The sequence below is a fragment of the Panthera leo genome, chromosome C1 (genome assembly GCF_018350215.1).
Source record: "Panthera leo isolate Ple1 chromosome C1, P.leo_Ple1_pat1.1, whole genome shotgun sequence".
Classification (NCBI taxonomy): domain Eukaryota; kingdom Metazoa; phylum Chordata; class Mammalia; order Carnivora; family Felidae; genus Panthera; species Panthera leo.
Window position 1 is genome coordinate 42,192,641 of NC_056686.1, and position 18,184 is coordinate 42,210,824.

An 18,184-nucleotide genomic window follows, 5' to 3' on the forward strand; every position below is an offset into this window, starting at 1 on the left:
TGTGTGGAATTGGAGAAATGTAGTAGTATAGCTAAACATTAAGGGCCTATTTGAGGATAATGATTATCAAATTTAAAGAGAGCCAAGTCAGTATGATTCTGGATTTTTTTCCACTCTCCCCGGTTTTGCTGCAGGTTCAGGATTAGATTTCATCAGGTGAGTACAAGGAAAGGATTGAAGAAATGAAGGCTAATACCTAGGCTTTTGTTTGTTTGTTTATTGAGAGAGAGAGAGAGAAAGACAGCACGCGTGTGCATGCAAGCGTGAACAGGGGAGGAACACAGAGAGAGAGGGAGAGAGAGAGAGAATCCCAAGCCAACTAGTGCTGTCAGCTCAGAGCCCAATATAGGGCTCAATCTCAGGAACAGTGAGATCATGACCTGAGCCAAAATCAAGAGTAGGAGGCTTAACTGACTGAGCCACCCAGCTGCCCTGGAATGATTTTCATGATGGACAACAGAATCTAAACTCAAGAGCTTTCAAGGAGGGAAAGTGAGGACAGAAGGGCCATGTAAGGAAGGGTGAAAAGATAATAGGATCAGTGGATTTTGAGTCTTGGAGAACGAGTTGAAGCAGTTTTGGAGTGGGGTATTAGAGGAAGAGAGCTAGAAATGAAGGGATTTGTGATGGGAGAGCCAGATAATTAAAATTGAGATTATAGAGGCGTTACAATGATTGGATATGATAAGATCTAAGGTAAGAGCATGGAAATGAGAGACTGAGGCAAGGGTGATCTCTAGTGGAGAAGAGCCTGAGAGGTGAAGGCATTGCAAGAATTACCTACGAGGGCACAGATCACCCATAATTATGACAATGGTAGTAAATGACAATGAACCAGAAACGCAGGGTCTATAGGTTACAGAAACGAGTTAGTGCTCTAATTTCCTGTTATGACGTAATATTTAAAACTCTTATTTTTTAAAAGGCTAGGATTTGAGGCTCCTTTAAGGACCTAGCAGGGGGAGAACCCAGAGGTCAGGCGCGCGGTCGGGACTCCTCCGCTGAGTCTGCGCAGTGAGAGCGGAGGCGGGGCCAAGCTCAGGCTCGCCATGGGGGCGGGCCATGCGGGGGCGGAGTCTGTGCTCCGGATCGGGCTGCGGCTGCGGCTGCGGCTGCTGCACTTCCAGCTTCTGAGGGAAGGAGGCCGAGGCCTGGGCCAAGCCCGGAGCCGCCGCTCCCCGGAGCCTCCTGGAGCCTCCGCGCCGGCTCAGCCTGGGGGCGGGCTCAGGCCCAGCCCGCCGCCGAACCCAGGACAGAGGCTGCACGCCCGAGGACCAGGCCGGCGCAGCCATGGTGAGGGAGCGAGGCCTGCCTAAGCTGCAGCCGCAAGCCACCCTAGCCCCCGCGGCCTGCCCCTCCCTAGCTCTGATGTCCCCTCTGCCCCCTGCCTTTACTTCGCTCCCTTGTTACTACCCCCTCGGCGCCTCGCTTCTCCTTCCCCCTGTTCCCCGGCCACCTGCTGGGGTGACATACCCCCCCATCACCCCAGCGCTCTCCTTCCCGGTGACACCCTTTTTCATCACCTCCAGTGACAGCTTTCTCTGTCCCCTTTGCCGCCCCCTCCTCGTCCTTTAACCCGACCTTCCTTTTCTCTTACCATTTTGCCTTTTTCTCTGTTTTGGGATCTCTACTCTCTTTTTCCTCCCTGTTTTCGCTCCTGCTCTTGGCTCTTGCTTCTTACTCCCTTTCATCATTTTATCTCTACTGCCCCCTCCTCTTCGTATCCTTTCTCCCCTTCGTCCTCTACCAGCCACATTTCCTCTCCCCCTTAATCGGATGTCCTCTCTCCCCCGCTCTCACAGCTGTCCCCATTTCCTTCTAAGGCTTCAGGGGTCTATGCAGAAACAATTCGAGGGCGATTGCTTCCCAGGAACAGTGGGGCTGGTAGATTCATAGGCTTTCTTCTTCCTTTTCTTTTTTGTAAAGGGAAAGGAGGAGATGGGAAGTATTGGGGAGAGCCTGGACGCCTTATTGCCTAATGTTATTGCAAAACCTGGGTGATAGTGTGTTTTGGAGTGAAGCATGGGGTGAGGGCTGGCATCTGTACTATGACCTTTTGAGATATCCAGCCTTTTGACAAATAATTAAACATGTTTTGAAATGTATTTTTATCTTGTGTGTCTTTTAGTGTGGAGGTACAGTTTGGGAAGTTTAAAAATATTTATTTACAGGCTTGACTGTTGCTCAGAGCAAATGGTTTGTATTTGTTTGGAGGCAGAGACCAGGGCATCAGAAGACTGAAAATCAGGTTGGCAGATTGTGACAATCTCTTTGATACCTTCTGATACCATCGTTTGTTTTGCTCTTTCTGTCTTTAGTTGGGAGACCCTGATATTTGCACATTTTCTCCTTCCTGTTTCAAAATAAGTTGAGGCTTCAGTTGGTTTTTCATTGAGTTGGGTTACACATGGTTTGCAGTACATTTAATGAACACATTGCCCTATCATATATAGCAATCTAAATTTTGGTCCCTGGGAGGAATAAGACATTCCTGATAGTCATGTTCTCCTAGGAGGTTAGTCAATTTTTGTTTTTCCTCCATTCGTTTTAGGAAAGTGGTTTATTATAAAATCATTTAATCTGGTAACTTCCCCTGACTACATTTTTACGTTATTCTTTGTCTACCTCTACAACAACCCTTCACATATAAAACCCATCACACTATCTTTGTGTGTTAACCTGTTTCTCCCCCTGAAATGTGGGTTTTTCTAGGCAGCAATGTGCCTTACTTATTCCTGTTATTCCCAGCCCCCAGGCCACATACATGGTTGAATGATTCACTTTGTGGCCTCATTTTCCTATCTGACAAGTATGATTTTAAACTGAAATTTGAGGCAACTAGGGACTACATAGAAAGAGTGAGTTTGAGAATTTTATTTTTGGTTCAAAAAATAAATTTAGTAAGATGGGATGATCACTTTAGAATAACACACCAAAGAGCTGTCCTGCCTAACACACCAAATTTCTAGGTTTTTCGAAGTGTTGGCCCTCCCACTGAAAATGAATTTATGAGAACAGAGGGAGAAGATTTAAACTCTTTTTGGGTGTTTAGGATCCAGAAGTGTCATTTGAGCTGGGCCTGAAAGATGAATGTGATTATGATAATTTGGGGAAGGCACAGAATGCTTTGTTGTGAATGTGAGTAGAAAGTAATGAGAGTATATTGTAGGTAGCAGGATCATCTTTGTTTAGCATGGAGAGATGGGGAAATGAGGATGTATAGTAGGAAATGTAACTGGAACGGTATATTAGAATGACAGTAATTTCAACTTTGCCTGTAACTAACTTGATTTTCTTTACTTGTTTAAACACATACATACAGGGGAAGGGTGTATGTCTGGAAAAAGTGAAGAGAATGCAAAATAATAGCTTATGAGCTAAGAATTGTCTTTAGAGGCTACTCTATTGTGCAATATATGTAGTAGGCAGTGAGTAAATAGAGTTAAACATTATAAAGCTTTGTATTTTAGATTTTTCAAATTTTTCACTGTTGTGTTTTGAATAGTTGTCTAAGACAAGGGTTCTCAGATTTTACCATAAATCAAAATCAGCTGGAAGGCTGTGCCACCACTTCCTGAGTTTGATTTATCAGATTGGAATCGGGCCTGATAGTTTACATTTCTAACAAGTACTCATGTCATGCTGATGTTTCCGTTTTGTGACCAACACTTTGAGAACCTCTGGTTTAAGGTGTAGTTCTTTTTTTTCCTAATTTTTTTTGAGTGCCATTGACTGTGTTGGCACTGGGGTATTACAAATAACAGAACAGATATGGACCCTACCTTTTTGTATATTGTGTGTGTGGACAATATAGACATCAAGCAAAAAGAGTAATCTTAAATGTGAAGAGTGCTAAGAAAAGTTGTGGGATCATGGTAGGGGGTAGTCAGGGCTGGCTTCTCAGAGGATTTTACTTTCAGGAAGGAAACCAAAGGATTAAGTTATAGGAGTTGTATTGTGGAAAACCACATAGAAGGAATAGCACAGTAAATGACCTGTGGTGGTACTCTCTTTTGCCTCCTTAACTCTGCATATCCTGCAGTCCTCAGCTCAAGGAACTCAGGGAAACCTCATCTGCCCCACTAACTCCTCAAAGAAAAATCCTAAGTCACAACCCCTCCATTGTGTAACCAACCCTCTTTCATAGAATACATATCAATTGTAATTATAATGAGAACTAGTCATAAATGCTAAAAAGTAATAAATCAGGGTAAAATATAAAATGACATTGTATAGTTGACCCTTGAACATTACCCTTGGGGGCATCGACCCCTGTGCAGTCAAAAATCCCAATATAATTTTTGTTCCCCAGAAACTTAACTACTAATAATAGCCTATTGTTGACTGGAAGCCTTACTGATAACATAGTCAATTAATATATATTTTGTATGTTGTATGTATTTTATACTGTATTCTTATAATAAAGTAAGAGAGAGAAACAATGTTACTAAGATAATCATAAGGAAGAGAAAATACATTTTTTCTAAGTTTACTTATTTTTGAGAGAGACGAGAGTGAACAGGGGAGGGGCAGAGAGAGAGAAAGAGAGAGAGATGGTGCAGAACCTGATGTGGGGCTCAGACTCATGAACCATGAGATCATGACCTGAGCCAAAACCAAGAGTCAGATGCTTAATGGACTGAACCATCCAGACACCCCAGGAAGAGAAAATACACTTATAGTATCGTACTGTAAAAAATCTGTGTATAAGCGGACCCACAGAGTTCAGACCCATACTGTTTAAGGGTCAAAGGTATATGAGTGTGTGGCAACTATTTTAGATAGTCTAGTTAGGCTAATATTTATTGAAAATGTGTTAAGTACTTTATATATTTTATCTCATTTAATCATCATAGCAACCCAATGAGAAAAGTACTAGCTCTGTGAAGGTAGAGACCATGTTTTGTTTGGCTCACAGTTGTATCTTTAACACTCACATAGTGCCTGGTGCATTTTAAGAGCTCAATAAATATTTTTTAAATGAATGAATGACTTTGGGGATGATCATAAAATCAGAGAGGCATTGTTGAGAAAGGAATGTTTGAATCGGGGGTTTTAACAAGTGGGATTTTGTTGGGTAGGAGTTTGGGAAGGAAGGCCATTCTTGGCAAAGGGACCAGCTTGAGCTTAAAAACTAGGACAGAAGCAGGCATGATGTATTCTGGAAAATATATGGCTTTACTATTGAGGGTGCAGGAGATGAGACTAGGTGAGCCTAGGGTCAGATCATGGAGGACCTTGAGTCATAAGCTCAGGAGTTTTAGCCTCACTATAAAGACCCAGAGTGCCTTGAAAGGTTTTCTTGTGTGAAGGAGTATCATAATTAAGAGATTTTGAAGGTTATCACTCTAAATCAGTATGAAACATGATGGGGGGGGAGCTATTGCAGTAGTCTAGGTGAAATGTAAGTGTATGAACTTTCACTCTAGGTTTATTGTGGTGGTGATTTAAATTGGAGGAAGGAGAATATAAGGAAGTAAAGTGTGAAGATCTGGCATACACTTTTTGGCTACGTGACTTTTCCATAGAGGCATTACTGTGGAGTTGTAGAAGCACAGACTCACTAACAGCTTTGCAATTTTGCTCACTGGGCCTCAGTTTTTATATATGTTGCCGTTAAGGATTTATGAGAATATTAAAACAGAGTAAATTTACTCTACCAAAGACTTTATTCATGTAGAGTATGTCTTCCAAAGGTCATATATTAGGTCACCGAAAGAGAATCAGTACTTCCCAACCTTATTTAATTTTTTTAATGGATTTTGTGTGGTATAAGAAAGGAGAAATTTTGGGGTGCCCGGCTGTCTTAGTTGGCAGAGCATGTGGAACATGTGACTCTTGATCTCATGAGTTCGAGCCCCATGTTGGGTGTAGAGATTATTTAAATAAATAGAAGATTAAAAAAAAAGTAATTTTAAGTAAAATATACTTTATTTTTAAATTATTTATGTAGTTTAATAATACATTGAACAAAACATATTAAAACAAATTTCAGCCTTTTCCTATTTAACAAATGACACGTTAATTAAGATAAAGCACTATTTGTCATATTTTAAAATGAATATATTGCAGTGTAGATTGAAATTATGTTTGTGGCATCAAAATAGATACAAAATGACTTTTTAACCTTAAATTTGGAATCCTTGCATTTTTGTACTTAAAAAATCAAAAGGTTTTGTGCTGTTCTGTTTTATTTCTAACAACTTAAAAGAATTTTTTTTAACTTTATTTATTTATTTTGAGAGAGAGAGAGAGAGAGAGAGAGAGAGAGAGAGATTGCACACAAGTGGGGGAAGGGCAGAGAGAGGGACAGAATCTCAGGTGGGCTCTGTTTGCACTGATGGCACAGAGCATGATGGTGGCCCAAACTCACAGACTGTGAGATCATGACCTGAGGCGGGATCAAGACTGGATGCTTAACCAACTGCGCCACCCAGGCGCCCCTGTTCTGTTTCATTTCTAAATGACAAAATAAAAGGAATGGTATTAAGCTGCTACTTGCAAGCCTGTTTCCACAAATAAAACATTTCCAATAAATGAAGAGTCAAATTGAATATAACTATTACCACATTTCTTGTTTTTTAAGTTTTTATTTTAATTCCAGTTAGTTAACATACAGTGTCATATTATTTGCAGTTGTACAATTTGGTAATTCAGCAGTTCTGTAAATCACCCTGTGCTCATCACAGGTGCACTTCTTAATTTCCATCACCTATTTAACCCAAACCTTAACCCTCTCCCCTCTGGTAACCGTCAAATTGTTCCCTAAAATTAAAAGTCTGTTTCTTGCTTTGACCCTCTCTCATTTTTTTCCTTTGCTTTTTGGTTTTGTTTCTTAAATTCCACATATGAGTGAAATCATTCGGTATTTGTCTTTTTCTGACTTATTTTGCTTAGTGTTATACTCTTGAGCTCTATGGCAAAGTTTCATTCTTTTTCATTATTTTTTATGGCTGGAGATATAGATATCTCACACGGTCTTTATCTGTTCATCAATTGATGGACACTTGACACTTGGGCTACTTCCATGTGTTGGGTTGTAAATAATGCTGCTATAAACATAGGAGTGCCTGTATTCCTTTGAATTAGTGTTTTTGTATTCTTTGGGTAAGTACCCAGTGGTGGGATTGATCGTTGGGTAGTTCTGTTTTTAAGTTTTAAAGTGATACTTCGCTCTTAATTTTTTTTTTTTTTTTAACGTTTGTTTATTTTTGAGACAGAGAGAGACAGAGCATGAACAGGGGAGGGTCAGAGAGAGGGAGACACAGAATCTGAAACAGGCTCCAGGCTCTGAGCCGTCAGCACAGAGCCCGACGCGGGGCTCGAACTCACGGCCCCCGAGATCATGACCTGAGCTGAAGTCGGCCGCTTAACCAACTGAGCCACCCAGGTGCCCCATCTCTTAATTTTAACAACATTGAAAATAGTAGATATTTTCAAGATTTTATTGTGTACAGAGCATACGTGGTATGCATGTGAATTTATGGACTCTACCATACTTAAGGAGTCTGCAGTTTGGGTCCCACTAGTTTATAGTGGTCCTATAGTGTTGCTAGGGCTGCACAAATTGTACTGTAGAGCTCAGGTGGCAGCTATAATATGAACAGCAATGGGTCTACGAAGATCTGTATCCTGGGTACTTGGCAGTGTCTAGCACATAGTAGGGTTCAGCAAATAGTTGTTAAATGAATGTGTTTTGCATATAATACTAGGACCCTTATTATCTTTTAATCTAATGATCTAATCATTTTATGAGAAAAGTCTGCAGGCTCAGTAATACTGAGTACACATTATGTGTTTTTTGTGCTTCTGAGTTTTGTTTACACTGTTCCTTTTGTCTAGGATGCTGTCTTCTTTCTTGACTTTTTGACTTTGAGTGTCTCCTTAAGACCTATCTCCTTTGTGAAGCCTTCAGTTACCTCGAGGCATCCTTGGGTTACTCCTTTCTTTGTGTCTCTCTTGTACTTTGTATTGTTTGTTAAGGAGGGTGGCTGCCTCTCCAGATTGTGAGCTCTCTGAGGACAAGGACAGTAGTGTTTTTCAACTTCATGTTTTAAGCATTTAGCATAATGCCTGAGACATAGTAAGTAAATAAATATTTGTTCAGTAAAAGAGTATGTGTACTTTGTAGAGAATTGCCTAAGGTAATGTTAACTGAGATGTGAGTTACGAAGAGGAAAGAAAGATGAATACTCTGCACAGGTCCCCTGAGAGGAAAAAGAGGTTTGATGGGCAAGAAATGTTGGATCAGATACTTTCTCTTACTAGCCCCCAAGAGGTGCTTTTGACCTAGAATAAATGTTTCTGTCCAGAAGAGTTCAACAGGAAGACTTGGGGAGGAAGCCAGATGATTTTGAGATGAATTGCCAAGCAATGTCTTTTTGTATAAATACTTTCCAATTATTTGTCTATAATTTGTGGAGATGCCCTTCCAGAGAATAGCATATTTAAACACAAATAGTAAAGAATCAGTTACTGGTAAATCTAGAGGGGTGGTTAATTATTTAAACATTTTGTTAGCTCTGTGTAAAGATCTTTTGTTTTTCTTTTCCTATCATTAGTTCTCCCTTGTACAAACATTTTTCTTAGCTCTCCAGCATCTTAATGCCTGTTCAATGTCATATTCTCCTTTTCTAAGGACATTTTTTAAGCTTGAATGTTCTTGGTTATATAATGTCAGGGTTTTTTTCCTTTTCATAGACCTTGTAACCTTTGGCAAATCATTTCACCTGTGTATGCCTTCATTTAAAAATTTCTCAAATGGAAAAGTTGTGTTAAATCTTCTCTGTGATCCCTTCCACCTCTTAAAAAATGTGATAAGATTCTAGCCAGTTAAAGGTAAGTTGTTATATAGTAGATACATTCTGTTAGCTATCGTACTAAGGGGTCAGGGCACTTGAGCTCTTAATCTCCATGAATATATTACCAACTTTTCACACCACTTCATTCCATTATGTTAAAATTTGAATAGTACTGTAGTATTTTAAAGGCATTTTCATATACATCCCATTTATTCTTCATTACCATTTTGTGAAGTAGTCAAGATAGAAGTTTAGCATCAATTTTACAGGTAATAAAACTGAGAAGTTAATTTATTTTCCTGAGATCACACAGCTAGTAAGTAGCAGAGCCAGAACTGACTGCAGGCCAATGTTCTTTCCATTATTAACCTGGCTTCTCTGTTTACCATATTATATTTCAAAACTCATGTTAGTAGTTAGGAGAAAAATAATGCTGAAGTATCTGTTTGAATTAGCGATTCCTAGGATCTATTCATATGTTCAGTGATTACTGACCTGAATTTTTGTTTTGTTTCTTAGACTGTTTTATTACAGGAGTTAAAATGGAAGAGAAGGGTATTTATTTACCTTTCTAGGCCTTGATCTTTTTAAGTAGAACTCTAGCTCCTTGCCCTTTAGCACATAGTTGTTTGCCACACTGGCCAGGCCTTGAAGTGATACGTACAAGAAGCTTGTCTTACCTGTGTTTTCATTTGGCATCCAGGGATTTAGAAAAATAAGACCCTATAGTCCATGCCAAATAGTTCTATAAATCTGTACCCTTAGGCACAATATATCTGTGCCCTTGGTATTACCTTCCTTCTTCATTTATAAAATGATTGTGTTTGGGGAAGGAGAAGGTAAAAGGTTTAGATCATATCTAAGGTTATCTTAGATGTTTATTGCTAGAAGTTTGACTTGGTTGAATCAGTAGTAGAAAATACAAAAAAAACAAAACAAACAAACAAACAAAAAACCCCCAAACCAATAAACTAAGAAGAGATTTCTCATGGAGTACTACTAAAATAAGGAGTCAAAGATTGTCCAGTATCTGAACTTTCTTATACCTGTGAACTCAAATGACACTTGTGTGCCTTTCATTCCCAGTCTTTAATTTCAGGCCTGGACTTAGGACTTAATATTTCTCTGTGGGCATACAGTCTTTTTATCTAGGAGTTAAAATTATCTTAAGTACATCTAACAATAAATTTGTGCTTGATTGTTCATTTGTTCACTCAATAAACATTTAGTGCCCACTGTAATAGGCATTACTTTAGGCTCTGGGAATGCAGCAGTGAATAAAACAGTTCTATTGAGTTTATCTTCTATAATAATAGGTAATATTTACTGAGCAGTTAATATATCAGTCACTGTTCTAAGTGTCTTCCACTTAGAATTTATTTAATTCTGACAATACTCCTATGATATAGGTACTGTTATTGTCTGCATTTTGCAGATCATTAAACTGAAGCACGGGGAGATTAGGTACTTTGCCTAAGATTATATTGTTTTGTGAGTGGTAGAACTGGCACTTTAAACTAGGCAAGCTGACTCTCAAACCACCACTTTTCAGAACAGTATTACACAATCCTTCAGGGAGATGTCAATAACAATTTTATTTTTAATCATAAAATTGTCAAGTTTGTAATCTTTGTAGTCACCTGGTTTTTGTCCCAGTCTTAAGAAAAAAAAAAAAATCATCCAGGGATACAAAAAAAAAGGAGCACTATCAGAGCCATTTGTCTTCTCTTGGAAGATTTGTCAGGTTTAGGAACATTTCAGGTATGTTGAGCCTGACTCACATGAGTTGGAACTGAGACAGCTACAAAAAGCCAGGATCCTAAAATGTCTACACCGTTAGTGAAAAGGTAGCATAAAAAATAAATATCTGTTTGGGGTGCCTAGGTGGCTCAGTCAGTTAAGCGTCCGACTTCGGCTCAGGTCATGATCTCACGGTTCGTGGGTTTGAGCCCTGCGTTGGGCTCTGTGCTGACAGCTCAGAGCCTGGAGCCTGCTTTCGATTCTGTGTCTCCCTCTCTCTCTGCCCCTCCCCTGCTCACACTCTGTCTCTCTTTCTCTCAAAAATAAATAAACATTAAAAAAAATTTTTTTTTAAATATCTGCTTGATGGTGTAGGGAGACAAAGAGGGTTATTTGTCTTGACATGGACTCTGCATGGGAAAAATCTCTCGAGAATTTACAACCAACAACCTGCTGTCCTACGTGTCTGAAACCTAAATTTATATTACTTGCGTGAGATCATGGCTAGTAAGAAAGGAATATTTACTGAATAATTACTCTGTCAGGCATTGTGTTATGGGCTTTGAACATACTTTCTCACTTCATCCTGACAACAGCATCATGAGGTAAGTACCAATATTACCCCATTGTACCAAGGACAGAACTGAGGGTCAGAAAAGCTAGATAGTTTACAGTTTAACACCACTAGAATTCAAATCTAGGTCAGTATTCTTCCTACTCACCATAATGCCTCTGGAAAGGGTACTTCATGTTTGTCCCTCAGCTTCCTTATCTGTAAAATAAAATTTGCAATATTTTCCCTTTCATTTCATAAGACTGTTGTGTCAAATGAAATAAAGAATGTGAGCTTCCTTTGTTTACTGTAAGCCATTGTTACCAGCATCATCCATAAAGTATATTTTTCTTATAATTAATCAAAAGAGAGACCTCAATATTCAATGATCCTGAAAGCCCACAAGTTCTGTCTTAAGGAATTAAGGCAATTTTGATACTTTTTTGTATCAGATGTTTCCTGAAGTAGTATCATTAGGAGAAATAAAATAAGTTTTGAGACAAGTTACCATCCAGTAATTTACTAATTCATTCAAGAAATAACTTATTGGATGCATTTTATGGGGCTTTCAAGAATGAAAGAAAAGATGCCTGATCTCTTTCATTTTTTGTCATACCAGCAGTAGTGGAAGCCACAGTGCCCTCCAACAGTAGACTACAATTGTGATATATAGACAATTTCCAGTGTCCCTCACCTTCCCACTTGGTAGGAATGAGTGGGCCACTACTTAGAATATTGAAATGCTGCTTTGCCATGACCCTGGCAACATAGTAACAGATGAAGCTTTTAAATTTATAAAACAAACCAACCTACAAAATACATAACTAAGTCATGGGAAAGGGACTGAGAATGCCTTTCCTCTAACTGAGTGTTGTATAGATGACTAAATATTTCAAGGAAAGAGAACATAAGGAAGCAAAAAAAAAAAAAAAAAAAAAAGAGAGATTAAAAGAAAGCCATGAGAAGGTTTAGGAAGAGCTAATGAGTGTCAACATGAGCTTCCTCAAAGACAGACCCTGTAGCTTCCAGAATCCCTTGAGTAATGAGGTCTCTTTTTTGGTTAATTACAAGGAAAAATACACTTTATGGATGTCCCTAGTAACAACGTCTAAGAATAAAATAGTATATTCATATCCTTTATTTCATTTGATTCAATAACCTTATGAAGCGAAAGGAAAAATATTATAGATGTCATTTTGTGGATAAGGAAGCTGAGGCACAAAATGAAGTGCCTTTTCCAGAGGCTAGTAGGAGGAATACTGGACCTAGAGTTTTAAAGAGCAATAGATAAGGAGGGATCCTCTTGTTGTTGGCGTGGTATGGAGCTAGGTTCTGTAGAAATGGAAAGCCATCCAAAAAGATACACTGCTATATAAGACATATGTCTTTTATGGGGGGGAGAGAGAGAGAGATGATATCTCGGTAAGACATTTTCTTGCTATTAGAAACTAGTACTTGCCACAAAAAGTAGTCAAGTGGAAAAAGCTGTCTTGAGAAACTATTCTTTTTTTCCCCTGGCTTCATTATCCCACACCCCTAACTGTGCCATGTTCTTATAAGAAGCAGCGTTTCAAAAGCAGGGAATCTGCTTACAGGTAGTTCACATATTCACAGACTCAAGTAGACAGGCATTTGCTCTGTGCCAGAGTAGGGGATATAAAAATGGGTAAGGCATGGATCTTAACTCCAGTCGTTTTCAATTTGTGAGACAGAAAGCTCCTCCTGATAGATGATGAACTGTTCTAAACATCCTTTCCTAACTCCTAGGGGCTGGCAAGTGATGCAGTTCCCCAGACTTCTCATTTTTATATCTACATACGAGAGAACTACTTAGTGTGTAATTAAGAATTACTGCAATTTAGGGGCGGCTGGGTGGCTCAGTTGGTTTCACGTCCGACTTCGGCTCAGGTCGTGATCTCATGGTCTGTGAGTTCAAACCCCATACTGGGCTCTGTGCTGACAGCTCAGAACCTGGAGCCTACTTCGGATTCTGTGTCTCCCTCTTTCTCTGCCCCTCCCCTGCTCATGCTCGCTGTCTCTCGCGCGCTCTCTCTCTCTCTCTCTCTCTCACAAAAATAAACATTAAAAAAACCCTACAAAATTAAAAAAAAAAAAAAGAGGGGCGCCTGGGTGGCTCAGTCGGTTAAGCGTCCGACTTCGGCTCAGGTCATGATCTCACGGTTCATGGGTTCCAGCCCCGCGTCGGGCTCTGTGCTGACAGCTCAGAGCCTGGAGCCTGTTTCAGATTCTGTGTCTCCCTCTCTCTCTGCCCCTTCCCCGTTCATGCTCTGTCTCTCTCTGTCTCAAAAATAAATAAATGTTAAAAAAAAAAAAATTAAAAAAAAAAAAAACAACCCTACAATTTAGTAATCATAAGCTAAAGTTACCAGATTATGAGTTAACTGAAGACTAGTCTTTAATGAACAAGTTTGACACTTGGAAGCGTTGCAAAGTTCCTACTACATGTGTACAAATGTAGCTTGTTGGATTTCCTGTAATTTCTTGAAAGAGCTTTGTAATCAGTATATCAGTAGTCTTGAGTTGGTACTTTTTTATTGTTGCTAGTTTTGTATCTTAATTATGAACTGTCATTAATTTAACTTTATTATTGGTATCATTTGTTGTGTTTTATTTGTTAAGCTAGTGTGTGGTAATGTATATTTGCATTAATAGTACTCTCCACATAAAAGTTTCCCAATTTAGGGGCACTTGGGTGGCTCAGTCAGTTAAGTGCCTGACTCGATTTCAACTCAGGTCATGAGGACCTGGGATCAAGTCCTGCATTTGGCTCTGCACTGACAGCGTGGATCCTGCTTGGGATTCTGTCTCTCAACCTCTCTCTGACCCTCCCTTGCTTGTGTTCGCTCTCTCTCTCAAAAAAAAAAAAAAAAAAAAAAAAAACTGAAAAAATTTCCCAATTCAGACTTTGACAATGTATTGTTAATCAAATAGGAAACATTCATTTTCTTGTTATTAAAACAGATATTTATAAAATTTCCTTGTAATGATACTTAATTGTTAATTTCCCCCTGGAGCTTGGGAACCAAGTAAGCTGTGAATTTTTTTTGCCCCACCTAAGTGAGCCACAAACAAAAAAATTTGAGAGCTACTAACTTTCTTTGGATTCATAGTCTAGAGGGGGAGACAGCCATCTAAGAAAAAGTTATACAATAGGTGACTATAATAGAACTATATACAAACTGTAGTGTGATTACATCTGTGTGTGTTTTGGTATATGAGGAATATCATGGAGGAGTGGGCATAATGTACTGGCTTTTGTAGAAGGAACAGGAATTTGATAGATGGACAGACAGGAAAGGGCATTCTAAGAAGAGGGAACAGCATATATAAAGAAAGGGAGGCATGGCTACCACTGGTAACATTCCTTCTCTGAACATCAGTTTCCTCAACAGAAATAATGTCTATTCTCCTTAACTTACAGAGTCATGATGATTATTTTGAAAAGGTTTTATAAATTGAAGTGCTAGCTATAGCACCTCCTTCCTTCCTTCCTTCCTTCCTTCCTTCCTTCCTTCCTTCAACATTTCCAACATTTGAGAGCCTTTTGTGTCTCTTGTAGGTAATGTCACGTCAAGACCTCTTTTGACATCCTTTCATTCTAGTCATTCTTTTCCTCTGTTTTGTTCCTTCAAGGCCCTGCTCTGTAATATCTAAACGCAGGTGCAAGAGAAGATTTGTGTATATACCTAGCTTTAATAGTAGGAGAAATTCTTTAACCGCCTATATATAACTGTTTAAATTGTGACCTATGTATCTAGTCTTAACAGTATCATAATCCATGGACCATAATCCCCCACAGCCAAAAAGTCATTTCAAAATAAGTGTAAGTCTTTATTTGTAAATTGTGGAACATTGTGAAATAGAAGGGAGTTCACAGATCTGCTTCTCAAAATTCTCTTTTTATTTCCTGTCTGCTTCCCTTATACATCATAGCTGCTCCTCTGCTTTTCTTCTGAAAACCCTCCTAAGTCTCCCTTTCCAACAGTCCATCACTAGCAGATGGTAAAACCTGTGGGGAATGTAAGACTACATTGGGAAAGGGTATAAGAGCAGTGGTAAGAAGTTACATTATGGCCAATTCAGGAATAATATGTGTGCCCATGCACGTGTGTACACATACATGTTATCATTCAAAATTAAAATATTGTTACTGAGTCCAATCAAATGTCTGTTTTAGTTTGAATATGAAACTATTATATTGAAAAATATCATCTTTGATAAAATGACAGTTTCTTTGTTATTTTATAATACTCGAAAAGCAGAAACAAATACAGCTTTTTTGGTTTCCATTAATTTTTATTTTTGTCTTTTTTCCATTTTTAATAATTTGATATATTCAGAAGACCATATGAAACATTTATATAAGTCATGAAACATAGTAAACAAATACCTAAAAACCTAGTATCCCAAGTTAAGAAATAGAGCATGACCACTGCCATTTTTTTCCCTGTGTGCACCATTCCTTTATGCCACTTTCCCTACCTTTGAGGTATCCTCTATCCTATTTTATTTCATGTCTTTCCCTTGTTCTTCTCTGTAGATATACGACAGCATATTATTTAATTTGGAGGCAGCTTTCTAATCTTCTGAAATGCTTTTCAGGCAATATAATTTCCTATGACTGTATAGATGTTTAATTAAAATCCTGCTGCATATATTTTTTATTTAACTTAGGTTAATTCTTTATTCTTAGTGTTTTGCCATGTCTTTAAAATTTATTCAGAAACATACATATTGCTGTGTAATATTCTACAGAGTTGATACACTATGATTTGCTTACCATTTCCCCCTATTTTTTTTAAAGATTTTGTTTTTAAGTAATCTCAAAACCCAACATGGGGCTCGAACTCACAACCCCGAGATCAAGAGTCATGTGCTCTACTGACTGTGCCAGCCAGGCACCCCTCCCCCTATTTTAGACATTTGTATGTGTCAATTTTTTTTTTTTTTTGTCAGAAAAACTGTGATCAGTCCCTTTGTGTAAATGCCTTTGTTAATATCTCTGATCATTTACTATTTTTTAGGTAAATTCTTGGATGAAGAGGTACTGGATCAAGAGTGTGTATGTTTTAAAGACTATTATTAAATCTTTCATATCCAGAAAAATTGTGCCTGTTTACACTCTGACCAGCAGTATTGGAGAAGACCAATCTGGGCAAACTTTATTTGAATAATTCACTGTGTCAGGATTATATCCTGTTGCAGAAAATACCATATTAACCAAAAAAATTTTTAAAAGAGCTGTGTTGTTCTTTCATACTGGAAATAGGTGTTTTTCCTATTTGCTATAGGATATTTTTTCAGCCATTGTTCAGGGACCATGTCATTCTGTCTGCTATATTTGTGATAGTTAATTATAGGGCTTAGTTAATCTCTACTGATCTATCACTCCCTCTGAGAATTTATCTATTCTTACCATTCAGTTGTCACCACTAGGGGATGCTAATTAAATCTGTATATTCAGCTCAGTTCTTTCACCAAAGCATTAGTTCCTTTTCTGTACTTGCCTAAGCAGACAGACTCCATGACTACAACAAATTCCTCTGAAGAAGTAATCCTTTGCCTAGTCTTGTCAGTTTTGTCAGTGAGGTTATGTGAGTATTAATCACTATTTCGTTTTTTATTTTTATTTTCTAACTTTTTATTTTGACAATTTAAGACTTATAAAAAGTTGCAAAAATAATACAAAGAATTCTTATGTAACAGTCACCAAAATTGCCCAAAATGTTAGCATTTTATTCCATGTGCTTTATTGTGCTCCCCTCTTGTTACACACACACACACACACACACACACACACACACACACTTTTTCCTTCCTGGTTAACTCCTTTAAATCTTGGAGTTGTTTTTGGTTTTGTTTTTGTTTTTTTTCCTTTTTATCTCAGCTTCCCTTCTTCCTACTTCCCTTCTTTACCTTAGGGTGCTATATAAGATAAGAAAAAGGGCATAATATTTGAAATTATATACCTTGATTCAAAACTCAATTCTACCACATTCTAACTGGATGAATTTGGTCATATTATTTCTGAGCTCTGGTGTCATCATATACAAAATGTCTGTTATACCAGTTCTCAAGACTGTTGTAAGGGCTAAATGAGATAATGTGTGTCAAAAGTATGCTATATGATGAATGTTGGTCAGTCCTTCAGAGAACATTTGCCTGTTTAGTAGAGTGCCAGGCATTGTGGTAGGTACTGGGGTTCAGAAATACTTACTTCATGTTGTCAATTCTTCCCTCAAATTATTTTTTACTTTTGATTGTTTTTTCCATTTTCATTGCCTCTACCCTAATCCACAGCATCATCACCTCATGTCTGAGCCATCGTAACAACCACTGGGTCCCCAAACTGTTTTTTGGAATTTGCATCAGTGCCAAACTAATAATTGTTCTGAGAGATGGTATGGTATAGTGGAAGAAGTATGGACTTCATTATCAACAGATCTGGGTTTATGTCTTGGCCCTACTTCTTAGAAATATTGTGACACTGGACAAGTCCCTTTACTGGTTCTAATTTGAATCCCTTTTCTTTCTTTTTCTTTCTTTCTTTTTTCTTTCTTTCTTTCTTTCTTTCTTTCTTTCTTTCTTTCTTTCACCAGCAAATGTCAGGGACTGTGCTGGGTGCTAGGAATATAAAGCAAACATTAAGGGGCATCTGGCTGGTACAGTCGGTAAAGTATGCAACTCTTGGTCTTGGAATTGTGACTCTGAGCCCCATGTTGGGTGTGGAGATTACTTAAAATCTTAGAAAAGCGTTAATAGGTTCCTTGAACTTAAAGAACATCATGGTCTGGTGGGGGAGACACACAGTGATTAATAACTGTGGTTAACATGGCATTGTAAAAGAAACCTAGATTTGGAGTCAGATATAAGTGGCAGCTTGTTATGTAGTGATTAAAGCACAAAATTAACTTTACAGTCAGATTGCCTGAGGTCTAGTCCTGGCTTTGCCACTTCTTAGCTGTATCATCTTAAGCAGATTACTTAACCACTCAAAACCTCAGCATCCTCATCTTTGTAGAATGGAGATACTGATAGAATTGAACTTACAGAATTCTCATGGGAAGTA

General features: G+C 38.4%; 1 protein-coding gene across 1 annotated transcript in view; it reads left to right on the forward strand.

Annotated features, from left to right (window-relative positions):
• The first annotated feature begins 1,122 nt into the window (after nucleotides 1-1,122).
• The window catches only part of ZYG11B (zyg-11 family member B, cell cycle regulator), a 91,871-nt gene continuing 74,809 nt past the window's right edge, over nucleotides 1,123-18,184 (forward strand). Inside the window, exon 1 of the mRNA XM_042951324.1 lies at nucleotides 1,123-1,293. Within this exon, the coding sequence (XP_042807258.1) occupies nucleotides 1,291-1,293 (3 nt within the window). The 5' untranslated portion in view covers nucleotides 1,123-1,290. The remainder of the gene's footprint in view (nucleotides 1,294-18,184) is intronic.